Source organism: Mus pahari, chromosome 3 (genome assembly GCF_900095145.1).
Source record: "Mus pahari chromosome 3, PAHARI_EIJ_v1.1, whole genome shotgun sequence".
NCBI classification, from domain to species: Eukaryota; Metazoa; Chordata; class Mammalia; order Rodentia; family Muridae; genus Mus; species Mus pahari.
Window position 1 is genome coordinate 15,463,743 of NC_034592.1, and position 19,436 is coordinate 15,483,178.

The following is a 19,436-nucleotide window of genomic DNA, read 5'->3' on the forward strand; positions in this document are numbered from 1 at the left end:
CCTGTGCAGATAATGGGACCTTGCCTCTGAGGATGTCACTCCACCCATTCTGGACACCTCCTCTTTGGGTACTTCCCCGGGTGCCTTCCTGTCACCACTCTGCGGTCCCTGGCTGAGTATCTAGAGTGGGTCCCGGAGCTCCCCTTGGTCTAAGACTGGCCAGGATAGACTTGTCAGGCTCAGTTCAATTTCCCCCGCCTTTTTGATGTCACATCCTGTCCCAGCCTGCCTCCTCGCCGGCCGCCGCCCTCCCTCCTCCCTTCCCTGGGCAAGCGAGGCGCACGGGTCCCTCGGCGCCGCCCCCGCCCGCGCCCCTCACCGAGCAAACTTTTGGCACCGCTGCAGCCCGGGCGCGCCGCCGAGCTCCGCAGGGCGCGCCTCTCCGCCGAGCCCGGGCGCGCGGGGACCCGCCTGGCGCGCAGGGAAAGCAAGCGCAGCCCCCGCCCCGCCAGCCCAGCCCTGCCCGAGAGGCAGTCGCGCCGGAACCGGGACCATAAATATGCAGAGCGGAGGCTCAGCGCAGCACAGCCCGCGCGCCGCCCGCCCCGGCTGCTGAGCAGGCGCCGCCGGAGCCCGAGCCACGGCCGGAGCCCCAGCCCCAACCCCAGCCGGGAGCGCGTTCACGTCCCCGCAGCCGCCGGTCGCCAGCACCCAGGCCCCGCACGCCAGGTCGTCGGAGTGGCCGTGAGACATGCAACCGGCCCGGAAGCTCCTCAGCCTTCTGGTCCTCCTGGTGATGGGCACCGAACTCACCCAAGTACGTGTGACCAACGCCATTTTCCTCTGCCAGGGCCACCGTGAGCCGGGCAAAGTCTGGGAGCTGTCCCCGGGGTTGGGGCTGAGGAGGGGACTGGAGTGCTGGCCCGCCCTGGGCTTGAGGGAAGGGTGCAGACTGATAGAGACTGGTTTTCCCCAGCTCTGGATCAGAGGGTTACAGCATCCCCTCTCCCAAGACCACCTCCCCACTCCCAAGAAGTTCAGAGGGCAAACTGGGGGCTTCCTTTCCTGGGTTTGTCATCTGGTAGGGAAGACAGGCGACAGCCAAGCCCCTAGGCATTCTTGCCAGTGGAGGTACCTAACTCCTGCCTCCCAACACACCCCCCTCGGTGGCCCGACTGTCCCTTTGGGAACAACGCTACCCTCTGCGCGGTGGGCATGGTGCCACTAAGCCCTGGAAGGGCAGCTGCAAGGCACTCGGGTGCATTGTTGGCTGGCTGTGGAGGATTTGGGGACTGTGACCACACGCGACTAGAGGCATCAGTGATGCGCTGTGTGCATGTGGGAAGGCTGGAGATGCCCCAGCGCTCATCTGCCCAGAACAATGTACCGACCGGAGTGTGTGTCTGAGAGGGTGTTCTCCATTTTAAAATTGCAGCTTGGGAGGCTGTGAGCTCCCAGCTGGGAGGCCGCTTTGCGACTAGGGTGTTCAGGCTAGAGTCTGCCAGCTTTTGGGCTGCTCAAGAGTGACATTAAAATGCCCTTTGTGTGGTGCCACTGTGCCTGGGTCTGAGTTAAGACCACCCTCCCCCAACTCTTGGCAGTCGAAAGTCCAGGATGTCGATGGGCAGCCCACCTTTTGGTCCCAACCTCAGGTGCCTGGACCCTTCCTGCCTCCTGTCCACCTCTCAGAATAAAAGAGGAAACAAAAGAGAGAGGAGAGCCCAGAAAGCAGTTGGGAGACCACAGGCAGAAGACTCGGAGTGAGCCTCCCTTGTTCAAAGAAGCCCTTGCTGGCTTAGCTGCCTATGTCCAGGACACAGAGTTCACATTCGACCGGACAGTGGAATTTGTTGTCCCCCATTTGCCCTCTGTGACTCTTGCCTGGAGCTTCCTGGACCACCATCCAGTTAGCCCTAGAGAGGGTCTTTGTGGAACTCTGGAATGGGAGTTTCCTTGGTCCGTCTTGAGAAAGCATGGAGGAGGGCACTGACTGGGCATGGTGCATGCATGGATGGATGAACACACACACAGACACACACACACAGACACACACACAGACACACACACACACACACACACACACACACACCATGCACACCACATACACCTGTGTGCCAAAAAGAGCCACACAGATCTCGCTTAGCAGAGTGCCAGCCTTACAAAGGGCAATGCCCTTTTTCCATCACATCGTGGCATAAAGATAGGTGGCCCTGGGTGGTCTTGGAAGCAACTCTCCTCATAGACCCTTTAGCCTTAATGACTTTTTCCCCCTTCTGGGAACCTCTACATCTCAATTGTCCAATCACAAAAGGCTTTTCCTTCCCACACCCCCTACCTGTCTTTTCAAAGATCTGCTGTTATGGGGAGAAAACTTAGTTCAACTTCAGTTAGACGCTTTGTCTCTATGATGGTGTTTGCCCATTTGTTCTAACAGAGCCTTCGCTCCAGCAAGGCCCTTCAACAGACCCCTGCACACTAAGGAACCTCATCTCTGGGCTCCAGAAAGGTCTCCCTCCCTGCGAGCTGACTTCAGGACCATGGCCAGATCCCGAGGCCTCGGGCCAGTGTTTAAAAGGCAATGAAGTTGTGACTTGCTTACCTGGAAGGTTCTTTCTTAGAATCTGAGCTCTGAGGTTCCTCACCTCTCTGAACAGGGCCTCTGAAGTCTCCTTTGTAGAACCTTGCCTGGGAAACCTGTTACCCTGACAGTGATGGGATTTCAGATTCAAACCTCGTGAACCAAGAGCTCTCAAATCACCCAACCATGCTAAGTCTAGGAAGGCTCAGTTCTCTCTGCCTGGGTTCTGTGGTCAGGGGCCCCATTGGGATGGGGACAGGTGGCTTTCACAGTCAGTGGTGACAGCTTGAGATGGTAGGCTGGGCTGCACTGAGTCAGTTGGTCCCTTAGGATATCCATGCCTGGAAATCTGTTGTTTAATCGTACTGTGACAAGAAACACTCCGACACCTTTGGGCCTCAGAAAGCATCTGTCTTCCACCTCCAGCCAGGCCAGGGAAAGTGCTCCACACAGCCACATTTGCTTTTAGCTCTTGCAAACCGTGGGGACATAAGATCCCAGGGTCATGAGTGTGGACTGGTACAGGTGGGCATGGGAACCAGCTGGGGATGGATAGGCCAACCCAGCCCATAATGAGGGCTGCCTGCAGGAACTCAGGAGGCAGGTGGGGGCATGGAGCACGTGCTGAGCCATCTGTCCTCTCAGCAGCTGGCTCAAGCTGATCCATTCAATCAAATGCCAAGTACTGATTGACAGTTTGCGCCATGCAAAGCCGTAGCCCTCCTGAACATTGTCCTCAGACAGAAGGCTGCTCAGTGTGGCTTTGTTCTGTGGTTTTTAATAAAGAGGACATCAATGCTCTTTGGCTAGTGTTGGCGACACCATCCTGAGCCTCCCAGTGGGGCACTGGGTTGTTTATTGTAGTCCTGGGTTGGGGGCACGACTTGGGCTCCCTGGTCTCCAGGCCCACACACAGCCCACCCCTAGCCTCAGCTTAGATGGAATCCTGATCTGTGGGAGTTGGGGAAGGTCTGGGAAGCTCTGCAGCAGTGACCTTGACCCAGGGAGGTTGTTCTTAATACTCACACTAAGCACTGAGTCAGGTCTTTACCTCTCTGAGTGTGACCTTTTTAGAAGAAGGAAGATTAAATGGGATGACCTCATCCAATTCTCTGTTATCTGTCCACAGCCAGCTTGTTCCATTCTCGCATCTGCTCCACTCAGTACCCCTTTTCTGTAACAAGCCTTCCCTGGCTACCAACTGGTTGGATTTAGTCCCTTTAAGATCTGAGCTTATGGCGACACACAAATCCAAGTCCTGGTCATTTGAGGCCATACACTTTGTGGGAAGGTTTGAGGCTCTGCCATGTCATTTAACACAAGAGTGGCTTGCACCACGTGCTCTAGCTGCCAATGGATGAAGCTAGGGAGAAGGGTGATAACCCAGCTGGGTGCTAGAGTTGGTTCTGGGTGAGCCCAAGCAGGAAGATGAGAAGGGAAAGGGAGATGCAGAGGCTGCTGTAGACAAAGGGCCCAGACCCCTTCTCCTGTATCCCATGCTCTGGCGACTGCTGGGAGCCAGCTCCTCATCAGCCACCACACCCAGCTCGGCATGGCTTTCATTAGCAGTCCAGTGTCCCCGATATCCTCGTGAGGCCAGAGCTGTAAATGCTTAGAGAACGTCCCCTCATGCCTACTACTAGTGTGCTTGTTGCTCCATTTCTGTCTTTATTGAGTGACTTCTGTGCACTTGATCCTGGAGTCTGGTGGGCTGTCACTGTAGGTGCTTGCAGATATAACACACAGGGCACTTGGCCATACCTGGGTAGTTCTGTGGATGGGACTTGTAGAAACACAGCAGGTGATGTTAACTTCATCTCCCAGAATCCCAGGAAGCCTGTATCATGGGGGTTCCATGGACACCTTGCTCATCTCCCCAGTCCTCCCCTCACCCCAGCTCCTCATCTGTCTTGGTCACACAGACTGTGTGATAAGGGTGACAGGGAGCCAGGCGGGACTGGGTCCTTTCCCTATAGATGTTATCTCAGAACTCACTTTTTGTACTACTCAGGGGTGGGAGATAGCTCTGAGCACAAGTGCCCAGCTCCCAAGTCACAGCACATTGGCCTACCTTGCTAACAGGGAGGCTGGAGAACATGGGGGCAGGAGAGATGGACAGAGTGCCGTAAATCCCTCTCACACGCAGCAATTTGCTTCCCGTTCCCACTTCAGCCCTCCACAATCAAAAGCTAGTTAGTGGTTGTCTACCTTGGGTAGCATTTGCTATTAAAGTTATCAGGTCCTGTAATCAGTATTAGCATCACCGCATAAGGTGATACAAAACTAATTACCAGCTACACCGAATTAGATGCTCGAGGAACTGTGAGCCCGAACTGGCCTGATGGGGAAAAAAGCAGCTTACAGCCTTGAGAGAGGGTGTGGGTGCTGTTCTGTGAGGCTGGCAGAGACCAGCAACCACTGGCTAGTTCCACCTCCAGATGACCTAAGTTAGCACTGAAGTCCAACAGAGGGTGTGAGATGGAAAGTAAGACCTCCCCCTCCCCCTTTACTCTTTTTCACATTGTTGCAGCTAGAGAAGCTCCCAGGGGCCTAACACGGTCTGGGTTATCCTTCCATCGGGCATAAATAGGGGGACTGAGCTTTTCATACCACAGTGTCCCTATGACCTGGGGTTGTCCTTGTTCTTAAAATGAGGACGCTGAGGTTCAGCCCCAGCTCTGTCTGACACCCAAAATTCAGGTGTCTGCTAAAACAGAGAAAAATAAACAGCTCTGTGTCATGAAGCACCTAGAGAGCAGGTGCCTGCTGTGTCCCCGGGTCACACCAACCTCTGTGGTGCAGAGCTGTGGGTGGCTATCTAGCTGTAGGACAAGATGCTGACATTCAAGGGGAAGCAGCGAAGGGAAGGGATGCAGGGTCTGAACCCCATGGTCAGGGTTTCTGCCCTCCCATAAGGCTCGCCCTCAGGCGGGTCCTCTCGCCTGCCGAGACCCAGGGACATCTGGTGATGCATGCTGGGGCTCCTAGGCTCAGTCTCACAGCAATGCCAGGGGTTGCATGAGAGTTCGGAGCTTCTTTATCATTTGTGCAGAATCTTGAGATCCTAGGAGTCTCAAGTAGAACCTAGCTATGTGGAACAGATGTCACCTGTGTGCAGGTCTCTAGAATCACCCAATCTCTGTGTGGGTGTGGCCTCATCACTTGCAAGATCTGTGCAGTTTGTGCAGTGCAGGGATGACCTGGACCCCCTCAGAGGGATCAGCACTGTCTATGTGTGGCCACCCCTGTTTCAGGCTTCCCGGGAATACGTGCTCTGTCTAGACCACCTTCTGTTCTCTGTACCTGGGTTAAAGCTTGAGGTCACAGCTCAGGTGACAGCTGGTGAGAGTGGTTTCTTTGCAGAAGTGAACATAGCGATCTCTTGCTCTACAGAACTGACACCCCAAAATACAGCTCAGTTGGTTGTGTGCTTGCCTGGCGTGCACGCAAGCCCGTCTCAGTTCTGCCCTTGGTGCCACTTAACCCTGAGCTTGATGGAGGACGCCTGAGAAGGGGTAAAGGCTGGAGGCTCCAAGGCTTGGTGTCAGCTGCATAGTGAGTTTGGGGTCAGTCTAGGATACCCGAGACCCCATCCCAAAATAAAGTCTGAAGCCAGGTGTGGTGGCTTATGCCTATAATCCCAGTATTTAGGAGGCCGAGGTAGAAGGATTGCCTTGAGTTTGAGGCTTGGGCTACAGAATAAGACCCTTTCTCAGCCAGGCGTGGTGGCGCACGCCTTTAATCCCAGCACTCAGGAGGCAGAGGCAAGTGAATTTCTGAGTTCAAGACCAGACTGGGCTACAAAGTGAGTTCCAGGACAGCCAGGGCTATACAGAGAAATCCTGTCTCAAAAAAACCAAAACCAAAACCAAACAACAACAACCAAAAAAAAAAAAAAAAAAAAAAAAACCCTTTCTCTATAACACACTTAACACACCACACACACACACATACACACACACACATACACGCGCGCGCGGCAGGGGATGCTGTTTCCTTAGCATCTCTGATTAGTTACCCAGTAGTGACCATACTTACCTAAAACAGTTCTATCCAATCCTGTGGTCTGAGTGGACATCTCACCCCTGAGGACTTAACGTTCCTGCTCAGAGCTACCCCTGGGATACAGAATGGCTCTCCTGCAGGCTCTGAGAAGGGAACACTCCACTGGCTGCGGGTAATACCTGGTGGTATCTGAGGGTCAAAGGGAGAACACGGATGTATTTCTCAGTGCGTCTCGGGGCACTGGTTACATTTAGACAGCATAGCAGAACTCAAAGAAATGGACAGAGGCTTTTCCAGCAATTGTGCCTTTAGTATGTGAGCCCTTACACCCAGCCACCCACCCAACACATGGCTGCCTCTGCTCTATTACATGGTACTGCCTGGCCTGAATTCTTGTGATTCCACTGTGTGTGGCCGTCACAGAGAAGACTTGACTAATGTCCTGTGCCTATCGGGGGCATAGAAACTCATAGGCAGGCGTTTTTTTTTTCCAAAGATAGCAGAATCTTTGTCAGAATCTTTGTCATCAGAGGTAGCAGAGAATCTTCATAGCTCAGCTTTGGTTCTGCAGCGAAGGGCTGCCATGTAGCAGAGGGGACAGGGTTCCGAGAAAGTCTAGCTTGGCAAACAGGAGCTTGGTCTCCAGAGTCTGACAGCATCAGGGTCCGCTGCTGAGCACGTATGACATCTCAATATTCCTCCACTCCCTGCTGGTCACCCCCAGTCAACGTGTTGTCTCTAATCGTGCATAGTTTAATTCACATCTAGGTCAGGTGCTGCCGCCAGAGAAGTCGGCCCATCCTCAGCTATGGCAACTCCTCTCTCCTGGGAAGGAGGAGATGGAGTCTGTATAGCTCCCGGAAACTGCAGGTTAGCCTCAAGGGAATGGTGTCCGCTGGGAGGCGCCACTCCCAGGGTTTGACTCCAGTTCTACCAGACAGTTCCGTGTATGCGGGCTGAGCCTTCCCGCAGACATTAGTGAGAGAGGCTGGAGAGAGGCAGAGGCACTGCTAAGGCCCGAGGAGCAGCGTGGCAGTCGGCTCTCTGGATGAACAGAGAGCAAGCACACACCTAATGAGCCAGAAATACAGAAGATCTAGTATCAGTGGGGGACACTGTTGTAGGGACAGCTGAGGGCCGTGGAGTCTTTTGCTAGGAGGGTGTGGCACTTGGGGAGATGAATAGCTGGGACAAACCTCAGGTCTCTGGATTAGCTGTCTTGCTAGCTCTACTGATAAACTCCAAACTCAATGGCTCCTGGTGGCTGCCATGTGATTCTTGCCCATGGCTGGGCTGGACCTGGAAATCTCTGCCTTCTCACTCAAGGCCACAGGGAAGGACAGCCCTCTCGCCATCACTTCCCACGATATAGGCAGAGAGCAAGGGCACCAAGACGCGAGTAGCCCCCCAGGGCTGCTCAGAGAGGCCAACAATGGCAGTCATGTACCTTTGGCCTACGGGTGGTCCAGAGTGCAAGGAGCCAGGCTGAGGTGGGAGCACAGCTCTACCCATCCGTGCTCCCAAAGCCCTGTGCTTCTGGAGGACACGCGTGGGCTTATGTGGGAGATGTATGACCTGGCTACCTATGGGGTCTTCTGTGGCTGCTGAATGAATGACCTGGGATAAATGCAATCATTTTCCTATTTCCAGAATGTTTTGTCTGCCTCAGAGAAAGATGAGAAGGACAGGGACAGAGAAAGAAGTAGTTCCACATGGGAACGCTTCCGTCAGTCTCTTGGCCCTGTCTGTTTGTCTGTCTGTCTGTCTGTCATCCCTCTGCCTCTGTCCCTCTAAGTCATCCCTCTGTCTCTATCTCTCTCTGTCTCTGTCCCTCTCTGTCTCTGTCTCTCTCGGTCTCTGTCCCTCTCTGTCTCTCTCTGTCTCTGTCCCTTTCTGTCTCTGTCTCTCTCTGTCTCTGTCCCTCTCGGTCTCTGTCCCTCTCGGTCTCTGTCCCTCTCGGTCTCTGTCCCTCTCTGTCTCTGTCCCTCTCGGTCTCTGTCCCTCTCGGTCTCTGTCCCTCTTGGTATGCCTCTTTGTCTCTATCTTCCTTTCTCTGTGTTCAGTGTCTATCTATCCCCGTCTGTTTGTCTATCTCAGTATTTCTCTGTGTCTTTATTTCAGCCCCTCCATTTCAGTCTCTTCTGCCTCTTCCTCTCTCTCTCCCACCTCCCTTTCCTCTCTCTCCTTCCTTTCAATTGTTTTCTTCCCCTCTTTTCTTCCTCCTCTCCTTAAACTCTCTGGGAATAGGCCACATAGACATTGTTATACTTCAACCTGCCATCCAGACTTGGTCTTGTGACACTATCCTTTGCTAAGGAACATCAAGAACTGAACTAGAAACTGCTTCCCTCCAGGTGGTCACTGCTGGCCCTGACACCTGAGCTCCTGCCCTGGGGCCTCCATTCTCAGGTGATGAGGGGGTGCTAGTGTACTGCACATGCCTATCTTTCATGGTCCTGTCATTGCCAGGTAATTCCTTAGCGTCCCTTACCATCTGCATAGCAAGTGCCAGCCCCTGGCAGGAGGGACGTGTCTGGGCAAGTGTCCTGCGCCAGCTTGTAGACTTGGCCCTCACGTTCAGAGGAACTCAGGCTATGGAGGGAGGTCAGTATTCTTGTTTCTTGGTTGTTGATACAACTGTGCAAATTCCAAGCCAAGACTGGTAAGGAGAAGGCATGAGACTAGAGAGCTGGCAGTGTGACTCACCACAGGGAGCAGAACCCCAGGCCTTCTGAGACCATACCAGCTCCAAGAGCAGGAGCTGCAGAGAGCTCTGATTGATTCCCAGGGACATCAGGATGAAAGCTGTGTGGGTTACAGGAGACTGGTCATCCAAGGGGCAGGGGCACTACCATGCTCATGGTCTCTGCCCTGAGAATGGGCTGTCTCTCCACACTGTCTGGGCCAAATCTGCTCATCTTCCAAAGCCAAGCAGCTTGCGTGCAGGCAGAGCTGGGAGTAGCACTCCCCTGTAAGCTTCTGAGAGGACCCAGTGACATCCTGGATGGCAAATCTATAGGAGTGTCTGGGCGCGGCACCTACTCCGTCACTGTGATGATTATTCAGTGGCAAATGTGGGCTAGCTCCTGTTTCAGTGGCAAATGTGGGCTAGCCCCTGCTTCAGAGGAAATCATGTAGCGATTGGGGCTTGAGTTAGGATGCTTTATTGTAAATGCCTGTATTCTTCCACAATCCAAGGATCACGTCTGGAAGTGCTGTGTAGAACACTAAATCAAATGGCACTTAACGCCAACTCTTTCAGATGTCCTTCACAAATGCCTTAGGGACAGTAGACCCTCCTGCCAAATCTGTAAAAAGACTGAGCAGGGCTTTGCTTTGGGCCTGGAAGAGAAGGAAGAAATTAGCTTGAACCTCTCGGCTCAGATGAAGTCAGAGCAACTTGGTACAGGTGAGAGAGGCTAGGGTAGAGTTGGAGAGATTGGGGTGCAGGTGGAGAGAATTGGGTGCAGGTGAGAGAGGCTAGGGTACAGATGGAAAGACTGGGGTATGAGTGGAGAGGCTCAGGTGCAGGCGGAGAGGTTCAGACACAGGTGGAGAGATTCAAATTCAGGTAAGGGAGACTCGGGTGTTGATAAAGCTGGAGACACACACAGGAGCAGGTGGAGAGACTCCAGTGTGAGCGAAGAGGCTCAGATTTACATGAGAGGGGCTCAGGTACGGATGCAGGTGGAGAGGCTCAGGTGCAGGTGGAGAGGCTCAGGTGCAGGCGGAGAGGCTCAGGTACATGTGGAAAGACACAGATACAGGTGCAAGTTGAGAGACCTGGATTCAAGTGAGAGGCTCAGGTGTGGCTGCAGGTGTACAGGCTCCTCGGGGTGGGGGTGGGGGAGGTGGAAAAGCTTTTATTCTGGTGAAAAAGGATCAGATGTGGGTTAGAGCTGAAAGGGTAATTCTGTATTCACTGTACACCTCTGTTCCAATCGCATTACGAAATGATCAGATGTGTGTTTCTTCAGTTCTCCGACACATTCTGAGGTGACCAGTTTCGACAAGCATCAGTGTGGGTAGGGTTAGAATTTCCTTCCACTTGGCCTAATGATTGCCCTTCGATGTCAGCTTGGTTCTCCACAGCCAGTTCCACTCTGATGCATTCTACGTGAGTTGATCAGCTACGTTGAGTGCTTCTCAGTCATTTCTTAGGGGAGCCTTGAACCTCTGGCTCCCCACATAGGCTTAGAAGAAGTATGAGCTGAAGGTCAAATCTTTGTCATCCCACAGTGGCCTTTTGTGGTGAGGGTGGGAGACAGTTCCTGGCCAGTGGTACTAAAGGCTACCTACTCATTCCTGGGACTACTTGACCAGACCCAAGCTTCACTGTTGCAAACTCCTTGAATTCCATTTCCTTTCAAAAGCCCAGTTAAGTTAAGCTCCTCCAATTCAGGGCAGCAATTGTGAATCCTGTGGAAATCACTCACCTACCGCAGAATCAGGAACTCTTTGAAACCACTATGGTTATATGGATATATGGCTATATCTATATGGTTATAAATCCCCACCCAGAAGGGATCTCTCCTTATCTCTCCTTATCACTTTCATTACTTGTGATATTTGACTGAGGTGTGTCAGAGGGCTCAGGGTCATCACACCTCTTACCAAAGCCCAGCTTTGAAGCCTACCTAGCACAGGTTGCTGGCTGAACCCATGTTTGTCATTTGAAAAGGTGACAACAACTGTCACCAGCATGGGCCGGACTTATTCCTACATTGTTAGCACATCACAGGAGAAAGCTACTACTGTCAAGCCCATTTTACAGATGAGAGACCTGAGGCTCAATCAGGCTCATTAGCTAGGTCACTGACTCATAGACGTTCATAGTGGAGCTCCCCTTGACCCCAAGGTCACTTGACCTCAGGGAGGGACTTCTGCCCATTAGAGAGCAGGAAAGGTTTAATGGTGCTTGACCATGGAGTGTGCCTAACAAAGACAGTTATGGTCTCTATGCTGCATCTGACACAGAGCGTGTTGCACCATGTATCTTGCACTAAGTAGGAATTCAATAAAAGGTGTGACTCCTGAGATGCCTTGAGAACTTTGAGGACTGGACTGGGCTGGATTTGAAATTGTTGATAAACATTAAACACTCCTTACCTTTGTGTAGTCGGAAGCAAGTGACTAGACACAGCCACGGCCCTGAATCTGTGCGGAAAATGCCTGGCAGAGGATGTAGGGCAGAGCCTTGCATCTCTGGATGCTGCATCCAGCAGGACCACTGGGTGTGACTGGCCTGCAGTACCAGCTTTCACGGAGAGATGGCGCCCTTCCCTAACAGTTGTAGTTCGCTGGCATCTGACCCAAACCAGAGGCACCAATGAATGCCATGTATTATCCAGAGAAACAACTCCAATTGACTTCTTGAGCCAGCAGGGCTCACGCCCAGCACTAGGCCAGGATCATCTTGGCTGTTGAAGTTTTCTCTGCAAATGAGGACTGAACACAGAGAGACAAGCCCCAGGAAGATGTCATATCCCTCTTGGCAGACACCAGGAAGCCCGCCTTTGTTCTGTCATCTCTTCCAACCCCCCATCTAAGGAGTCTATAATTGACCAGGTGGGAAAGAGTGCAGGGGTGGGGGCTGCGAATAGGCTGGCGTTCCCTGCCCCGGACTGGGACAACTTGGAGGAATGCCTGCAGGAGCTCAGCTTAGAGGGCTGCTTCAAAGTGCACTATGAAGTTGTGTTTGCCGGCTGCGCTGTTGTGCTGAGACTTACAAGTCTTGGCACAGATACTGCTGAAGCTTGCCTGGCCCTGAGCTGGGTCCCTGCGGGAAAGAGGGACCCAGCTCAAGCCTACAGCATAGACGCCAGATGCTCTATCCCCCCCCCCCCCATGCATGTACCATAGCCCACAATCATGGGTGTGGCTCCTCTAGTTCCTCCTAAGCCCTATGCTTCCAGCAGCTCCTGACCGTAGGTGGGCGCACTCTCTCTCCTTCATCCTCTACTGTGCACAGCGGGCAGATCGCCCCCCCCCCCAGGACTTCCAACTGTCCCCTCCTTCTGAGGTAGTTGTCCAAGGTTCCCAGCAGCGTCTCTCACTTTGTAGCTACCTCTTTACTCCTGCGCTGACACTGGAGACTCCACCCAAGCTCCTCTTTCCTGCTGGGGTTCAGGAGACACCCCAAACTGACAGGACTTAATCCACCAGGCAAGGCAAGCCCAGCAGCAGGGGAGGAGACCCTTGACCACGAGCAGGCCGGGCCTCGGCGAGAAAGAGCCGTGAAGGTGACCGAGAGAGCTGGGGAGGGGGGGTGCTGTGGATGGGTGCCATGCGAGATTCTTGAGGTTTTATTTTATTTTATTTTTTTACGGTTTGTGGCGGCGTTTTATACGTCCTCTTGGGTGACCCTAACTCTTCGGCCGACCGGTTTGCAGACCTCGCTGCCTGCAGCCAGGGGGCGGCGCGGAGCCGGAGCTCGGAGGAAAAATCCACCCATTTCCTGGGCAGATTGCGTCGGCCGCCGCCCGGCCTTGTCCCCGCCCCCCGGCCGCGGCCCCCGCGCACAGCCCGCGCCGCGCTCAGAACCCGGTGGCCCTTCTCGAGAGCGGAGCGCGCGGGGACGCTGCAGCGGCGGGCAGCGCGGGCAGGCAGCGCGCGCCGGGCAGGGCCGCCTGGTCACCTCCCGGCGCCGGGGCGGCGCGGCGATGGCCAGTGCGCACAGGGAGGCAGAGACGGACGGGCGGCGGCGGGCGGAGGGGGCGCGGGGACGCGGCCGGGCGCCCCTGCCCGCCGTGGTGCCCGCCGCCTGAGGCTGCCCGGGGCGCAGGAGCCGGCGCCGGCGCGGCGCGGGCGCAGGAGGCCACTCGAGGCGCGATGTCGGTGCCGCTGCTGAAGATCGGGGTCGTGCTAAGCACCATGGCCATGATCACCAACTGGATGTCCCAGACGCTGCCCTCGCTGGTGGGCCTCAATACCACCCGGCTTTCGGCCGCCAGCGGCGGGACGCTGGACCGCAGCACCGGCGTAAGTGCGCCCGCCTTGAGCCCTCGAGGCCCCTCCTTCCTCCTACCTCCTCTCGGGTCGAAGCCCCGGGCTGGCCCGGCGGTGCGACACAGGATGGGGTCACCCTGAGAGGGAGGGTTACAAGGGCCGGGGGTCACGAGCCCACCCTCTGCCCTTCAGCCAAGCAGCGCCTCCAGCTGCGGCTGCCCCTCGCACTCTGGCTTTTGAGGCGATGCTTCTTGCTCCGGGTTCCCTGGAGGGGCTTGAGGACACCTGCTTTGGTGATGGTGGGAGGGGTTCAAAAGTCCATTCACTAATATTAGGAAATCTTTCTTTGCAAAGCTTAGGAAACTGAAGCTAGAGACTTGGGGACTTAGCCAAGGTCACTCAGCAAGTAAGGGGTGGAGGTGCTGCTTAAAACCCTTTGTGGGCTAGGTCCAGCCAGGACTCAGCTCGTCCTACTTTGTAAAAGACGAACTGGACCGGTCCAGAATGGGACCCAAGGCAAAAGACCAGAGCTTGTGATCTCACCTGAGCACCCCCAAGTCCCAAGGGACCCTTCCGGTCTCATCTCCGTTGGAAGATCTAAGCGTGCACTCCGGAGGATGTTGAGAGGAGTTGGGCGGGACCCAGCTGCCCAGCCGCCTTCACCCACCCCTCTCTACTGGCCTCTGACACAGAAATCGAATCTCTATGTCATTAGCAGCCTGCGGATGGGGAGCTATGGCTGGAGGTTGGGTGGAGGGAGGGTCTGGAAAAGGCTGACTTCCATGATAGATGGAGCAGGCTGAGCTGAGACCACCCTTTAGTCAGGGGCCACTGCAAAGGGGCCCTGACATAACCTTCCCAGTGGAAAGGACAGGTGAGGGACCAATCTCGTTTCCTCCAGTTTGCTCCCAAGAGCTGGGTGGTGTGACCCACCACCACCATCTATCACTCTTGTTGGGTCTGCCTCTCCTGTTGTTTGAAAATGAGTTTCCTTAGTGCCCTGGTGCCGGGAGTGGTGTCCCACTCCTTAAATCCCAGAGCCAGAGGCAGGTGGATCTCTGTGAGTTTGAGGCCAGCCTGGTCTAGAGAGTGAGTTCCCTGACATTCAGAGCTGCGTAATGAGACCCTGTCTCAGAAAACGCCAAACAAAAATATCGTGGTGAGTTTCCCTGATGCTTGTGTCCTGAGCTGCTGGGTGTGGGGGAATGAAATGAAGTATATCACTACCTGCTTCTCTGCCTTCTTCCCATCCTTATCTAAAAATAGCAGGGAAGTGCAGGATGCCAGGGAAGGGCTCGGAGACTGGGCAGGCTGCAGTGGCTGGAGGGCAGGGGGCATGGTGGTGTGTACGCAGGAGCCTTGGTGGCTAGTGCCCCTGCTGTGTACCTGAAGGTCGGGGTCTCAGGTGGTATAGAGGACCTGCAAGGTGAACCCAGCCACTCAGCTCTCGGTCCTTAGTGGTCTTTGGGCAAACCCTCAGGACTGAGGTTAAGGGTGACCCTTACACAATATATTTGTTGACATCCACCAAATGGCTAGTGTGTGTGAGAGCTTCATCTTAGCCAGGCTGTGCTTGTTTGAGATACAGCACAGCTCTAGGGTTGCTGCTCTCAGTTCTTAGGTGCTGACTTGGGGCTCCTAACAATGGTGCTTGTCTCCAAGTGTTAGGGAACAGGAGACCAAGGCTCGTCAGCACCTTTCTGGGAGAAGAGGGTGTCTGATTCCCTAAGCCATTAGCTACTGGTTTCTTATATGGCCCCTCACCCAACCTAGTGAATCTGCAGCCCCTCCCACCTCCCCCGGCATTAATTTGGTTAGAGGTCAAAACTCTGAGCACCCAGGGTTGAACATGCATTTTAAGGCACTGTTTCTCTCCAATTCCTTGAGCCCTCTGCACCTGGGTACATGTCTCCCTCATCCTCACATTCTCTCTTTCTCTCCTCGTGCCCTTCCCTGCCTGCCTGCCCGCCCCTCTCCAGGTGCTGCCCACCAACCCCGAGGAGAGCTGGCAGGTGTACAGCTCTGCCCAGGACAGTGAGGGCAGGTGTATCTGCACGGTGGTCGCCCCCCAGCAGACCATGTGTTCGCGGGATGCCCGCACAAAACAGCTGAGGCAGCTACTGGAGAAGGTGAGTCCATGCAGGGGGTATGTGTGAGCTTGCACGTGCCGAATGCAGTGTGGCGGCCTGAGGCTTGGCTGGATCTTCCCTGGCATGGCCCCCACTCTAAACATTTGTGAATGAATGAATGGGCAGATGACTGAGTGGATAGGAGAATGGAGAGAGGACAAGGGTGGCCCTGGTTGGGAGATGCGTACACCTGCTTCCTGGGCTCTGAGGGCTCTAGGAAGGAGCTTGTTGGGAAAGCCAGAAGCATGGCTCTCCTTCATCTCTTGCCATTTCTCCTCTGAGCAGTGCTCAGGGTCTGGTCCAAAGGCTCCACAATGCTACCAGGGAAATGGTGGGTTACTGATATATGGCACGCAGGCTCTCCATGGGGATGTCTCTGTCCCACCTGGCGAGTCGCTCCCCCCATGGATGCTCCTAGTAGTTGCTTCCTAACATGAGGGCAGCAATGTTTCTATGCACACGTTCTGAGTCTTGTCTCACTTCATTGTCACAAGACCTGAGCAGACCTGGTGGCACACTGGTCACTCCTCAGTTTGATGCCCCCAGGCCACACAGCTGGTTGGAAAGGGAGATGGTTCAAGTCACTAAACCAATATCTTCCTATTGGGATTCTGTTTCTTGCCAAGAGTACCTATAGGCTGCCCCCAGGGACCCCAGATTCTGCAGCTGATTTCACTATTACAGGTCCCTGGGGTGCTACCATGGGGAGAAGGGAAAATGAGGGGTTTTTCTGTCCTGCCCATCCCCCCTCTCCCAAGAAAAGATGCCTCCAGGCATGAACCCTTCCTACCCAGAGACAGTGGGTCACGTGTCTCACACACACACACACACCCCAGAAAGCTGGGCTTTCCCTACTGATTGGCTTTGGACTTTTCAAGCCCTCACCTGTGTGAGATCTGCGGGGGTGAGGCGTCCTCTGTAACTTGAAGAGAAGCCCTGGGAACAGAAATCATCTTTGCAAAGGCAGAATGACTCTGGAGCCCAGCCTGATCCCGGCCAGGCCCCAGGCTTCCCAGCTGGAGCTGGGCTACAGCTCCACCACCTTGGGCAGACTCAGCTGCTAAGGCAGGAAGTGCCTGGGCATTGAGATGACTCCCAGGTTGTTGCCAGTCCCTGTGTGGAAGCGACCTGGGACCTTATTTCCATCATGGTACCTGTGAGTCTGGCTCCCTCCCCCCCCAAGGGGTGGAGCGTGTGTTGGTGTCTTAGCCTGTTTTGCCACCTTTAGTCACCAGAGTAAATTGCTTGAAAAGAGTTCAAGTAAAATATATTTAACAGATCCTGTGGACATTTATTTACACCAAACTAGACAGGAGCCTAATTGAGCCTTTAATTATTCAGAACTGTAGCAAAGGGGCGGGGCTGGGGGTACTGAGGCCCAAGCCAAGGGACCCTGGGAGAAGGGCTAAGCTGGGAAATGGTTCCAGAAAGCTCTGGGGGCCCCTGAGAATGAGGCCGAATGGTTTTCCTCTCTGCCTATGCAGGCCACAGTTTTGCTGCTTAAAAATTTAAAGCCCCATTTCACGCCGCGCAGACTCTATTTTGGGAGGGCCTGCGCACTGGCTGGAAAGAGGCGCTTCATTTACTGTGCTTGCCAGCATTGATGAGCCAAGCCTGCTCCCCGTTCGTGCGCTGAGGCTGGGCCTGGTCAGCTAGCCTCCTTTCTCTTCTACTTTTCCCTGCCTGTGGGGCGGGGCCCGGCCTGGCACCTGCCATCTCGGGCAACAGCAGAGAAGGCTCTGGATTCCTTGGGTCCCTTTGCACCCTGGGACCAGTTGTGCATTGCCACCACCGGGCTTCCATTCCAGTTAGATCCACCTGGCTACACAGCAGGTCAGGTCCCAGGCCCTAGAGTCTCCAGTTTGGTCCAACCAGAGTCATTCCTGAGGACTGTGTCGGCATGCTCGCTCGAGCAGCTCCTCCAGGGGCTGATGGCAGAGGAGCTGAGGCTGGCACCAGGATAGAACTGTGTCCTCTGAAGAACACAGGTTCTGGGTCTGAGGGCAGAGGCTCTGTAGTGCCAGACCTTGAGCTGGCTGTGTGATGAGACCAAGTTTCTTAACTTGTGAGCTGGCATATCTGGGTTGGCACATGGGACTCAGCCGACTCATCCCCCAGGGTTTTATGAAGATCAAGTGAGATAAATAACATAGCTGGCTCAGGCTGGTGCTTACTTGAGCAATAAACATTAGCAATTAGTCATTCCCAGGTAGCGGGCAGGTGTGCGACTGCTGTGCCTGTCCCCTCCCCCACTTCATAGCACCTGCTGTCACAGTGGCTAAGACTATCCCATGACCTTGTGACCTTGAACATGCTGGTTGACTCCTGGAGACACTGCTGGAAGCAGGAGTGTGTGGAAGTGGGTCTCCCCAGAGGGTTAAGATATGGATGTCACCCATGTTCTGTTATGGGAGACTTAGCTGGATGGTCGGCCAGGATGTGGGGTCAGACTTTGATTTCTCTTGAAGCATCTGAGCTGTTTGACGTCTTTAAGGTTTTTGTTGTTGTGTTGTTTTTGTTTATGTTAAGGCTAATCTTTACACTTGAAAATTCAATAAAAGCATTGGTCCCTGATGGAAGGACAAAAGTATCCCAGACTTTGGGCTGAGCCCCTTCCCACACTAAGCCCTGCCCACTATTTGACTTGCTGACTTTTGAGCTCTGTTCTTGTTGGCGATGGCCAGGCAGGCTGCACCGCTTTTCTGCACAGGCCTCCTTATGCTGGATTCAGGTGTGGGTCCTTCACCTCCCAAAGTGCCCAGGAGGCGGTGTTGTTCCCAGGTTGTTCAGTGTCCTTTGAGTTCATCCCAGAAGACTCCTTGGGGGCACTGGCATTCGGGCTGAGCCTCAAAGGGTGGACAAGAGCAAATGACCTCTTTTCCCACACGAAGCACTGAAGCCATTCAGAGGGGCATCAAGCTGCCAGAGAGGCCGGCCAGCAAGACCAGCTCGATTTGAGCATCTAAGAAAAGGGCGCAGAGTCCCAGGCAGGCCCTTGCTAGGATGCTCTGTATATTGAAACGTGAAGGTGAATGTGTGTTGCCTTCAGACCCTAGCATCCCGTCTGGTTTTTAAGTGCTGAGATGGGCACTATCTTTCTTCCCTTGGCCAGTGAGGAAGCTTCTAGTCTCTCTTCCCATTTTACTTCACTTACTGGTCTGAATGATTTGTAGTGGGAGATGGGAACCCTCCCCACACCGTTCTGACCACTGTGCAGTGAAGCCACGCCTCTCTCTATCCCAGGGACTTTGTTCCTAGGAGGAGTTCTTTTTCAAATCCAAAAAGGAAAAAAAGAAAGAAAGAAAGAAAGAAAGAAAGAAAGAAAGAAAGAAAGAAAGAAAGAAAGAAAGAAAGAAAGAAAGAAAATCGGCCAGCAGCCCTGCCATTCAGGAAGCACCTTCCATGCTAGTGATTGGATTAGATTCTGAGAAAATGACCCAACCCACTGCGGCATCCTCAGCGCCTTGGCGTCCCCACCCCCCTCGCCCCTGGTGAGCGTACATTCTCACATAAGCCATAGCCAGTTTCCTGAAAATGAAATGTGCTGGCAGGTGGCCGCACCAAAACTGTTTTTCTTTGACACTCTCTGGAATCGTGCTGAATAATAGAGTCCCATCTTGAGGCTACACTCCATTCAACAATGCCCGGAAGGATGTAAAACAGCGATTCTTCATTTGCTGGGTGATTGATTCCTGACTCGGCGTTCTGAATGTGCGTGTTTGCCGAGCAGTCATCTGCCTATGATATTGTGGGGGTGATGGATGGTGTGTGTGGTGGGGGAAAGGCTCGGCACGGAGCCTGGAGCGGCTCTCTAGCCCTTCCTTCCACACCAACGC

General features: G+C 54.2%; 1 protein-coding gene across 4 annotated transcripts in view; it reads left to right on the forward strand.

Moving 5' to 3' along the window:
* Nucleotides 1-256: 256 nt before the first annotated feature.
* Nucleotides 257-19,436, forward strand: part of Olfm1 (olfactomedin 1) — a 37,735-nt gene continuing 18,555 nt past the window's right edge. Inside the window, exons 1-2 of one of the 4 annotated variants that reach the window (XM_021192524.2) lie at nucleotides 257-757; nucleotides 15,451-15,600. In XM_021192524.2, coding sequence (XP_021048183.1) covers nucleotides 692-757; nucleotides 15,451-15,600 — 216 coding nt within the window. In that variant the 5' untranslated portion in view covers nucleotides 257-691. Of the gene's footprint in view, nucleotides 758-13,080; nucleotides 13,505-15,450; nucleotides 15,601-19,436 lie in introns of those variants that run through there. The other 3 variants (XM_021192527.2, XM_021192521.2, XM_021192525.2) reach the window with 3 other exon arrangements.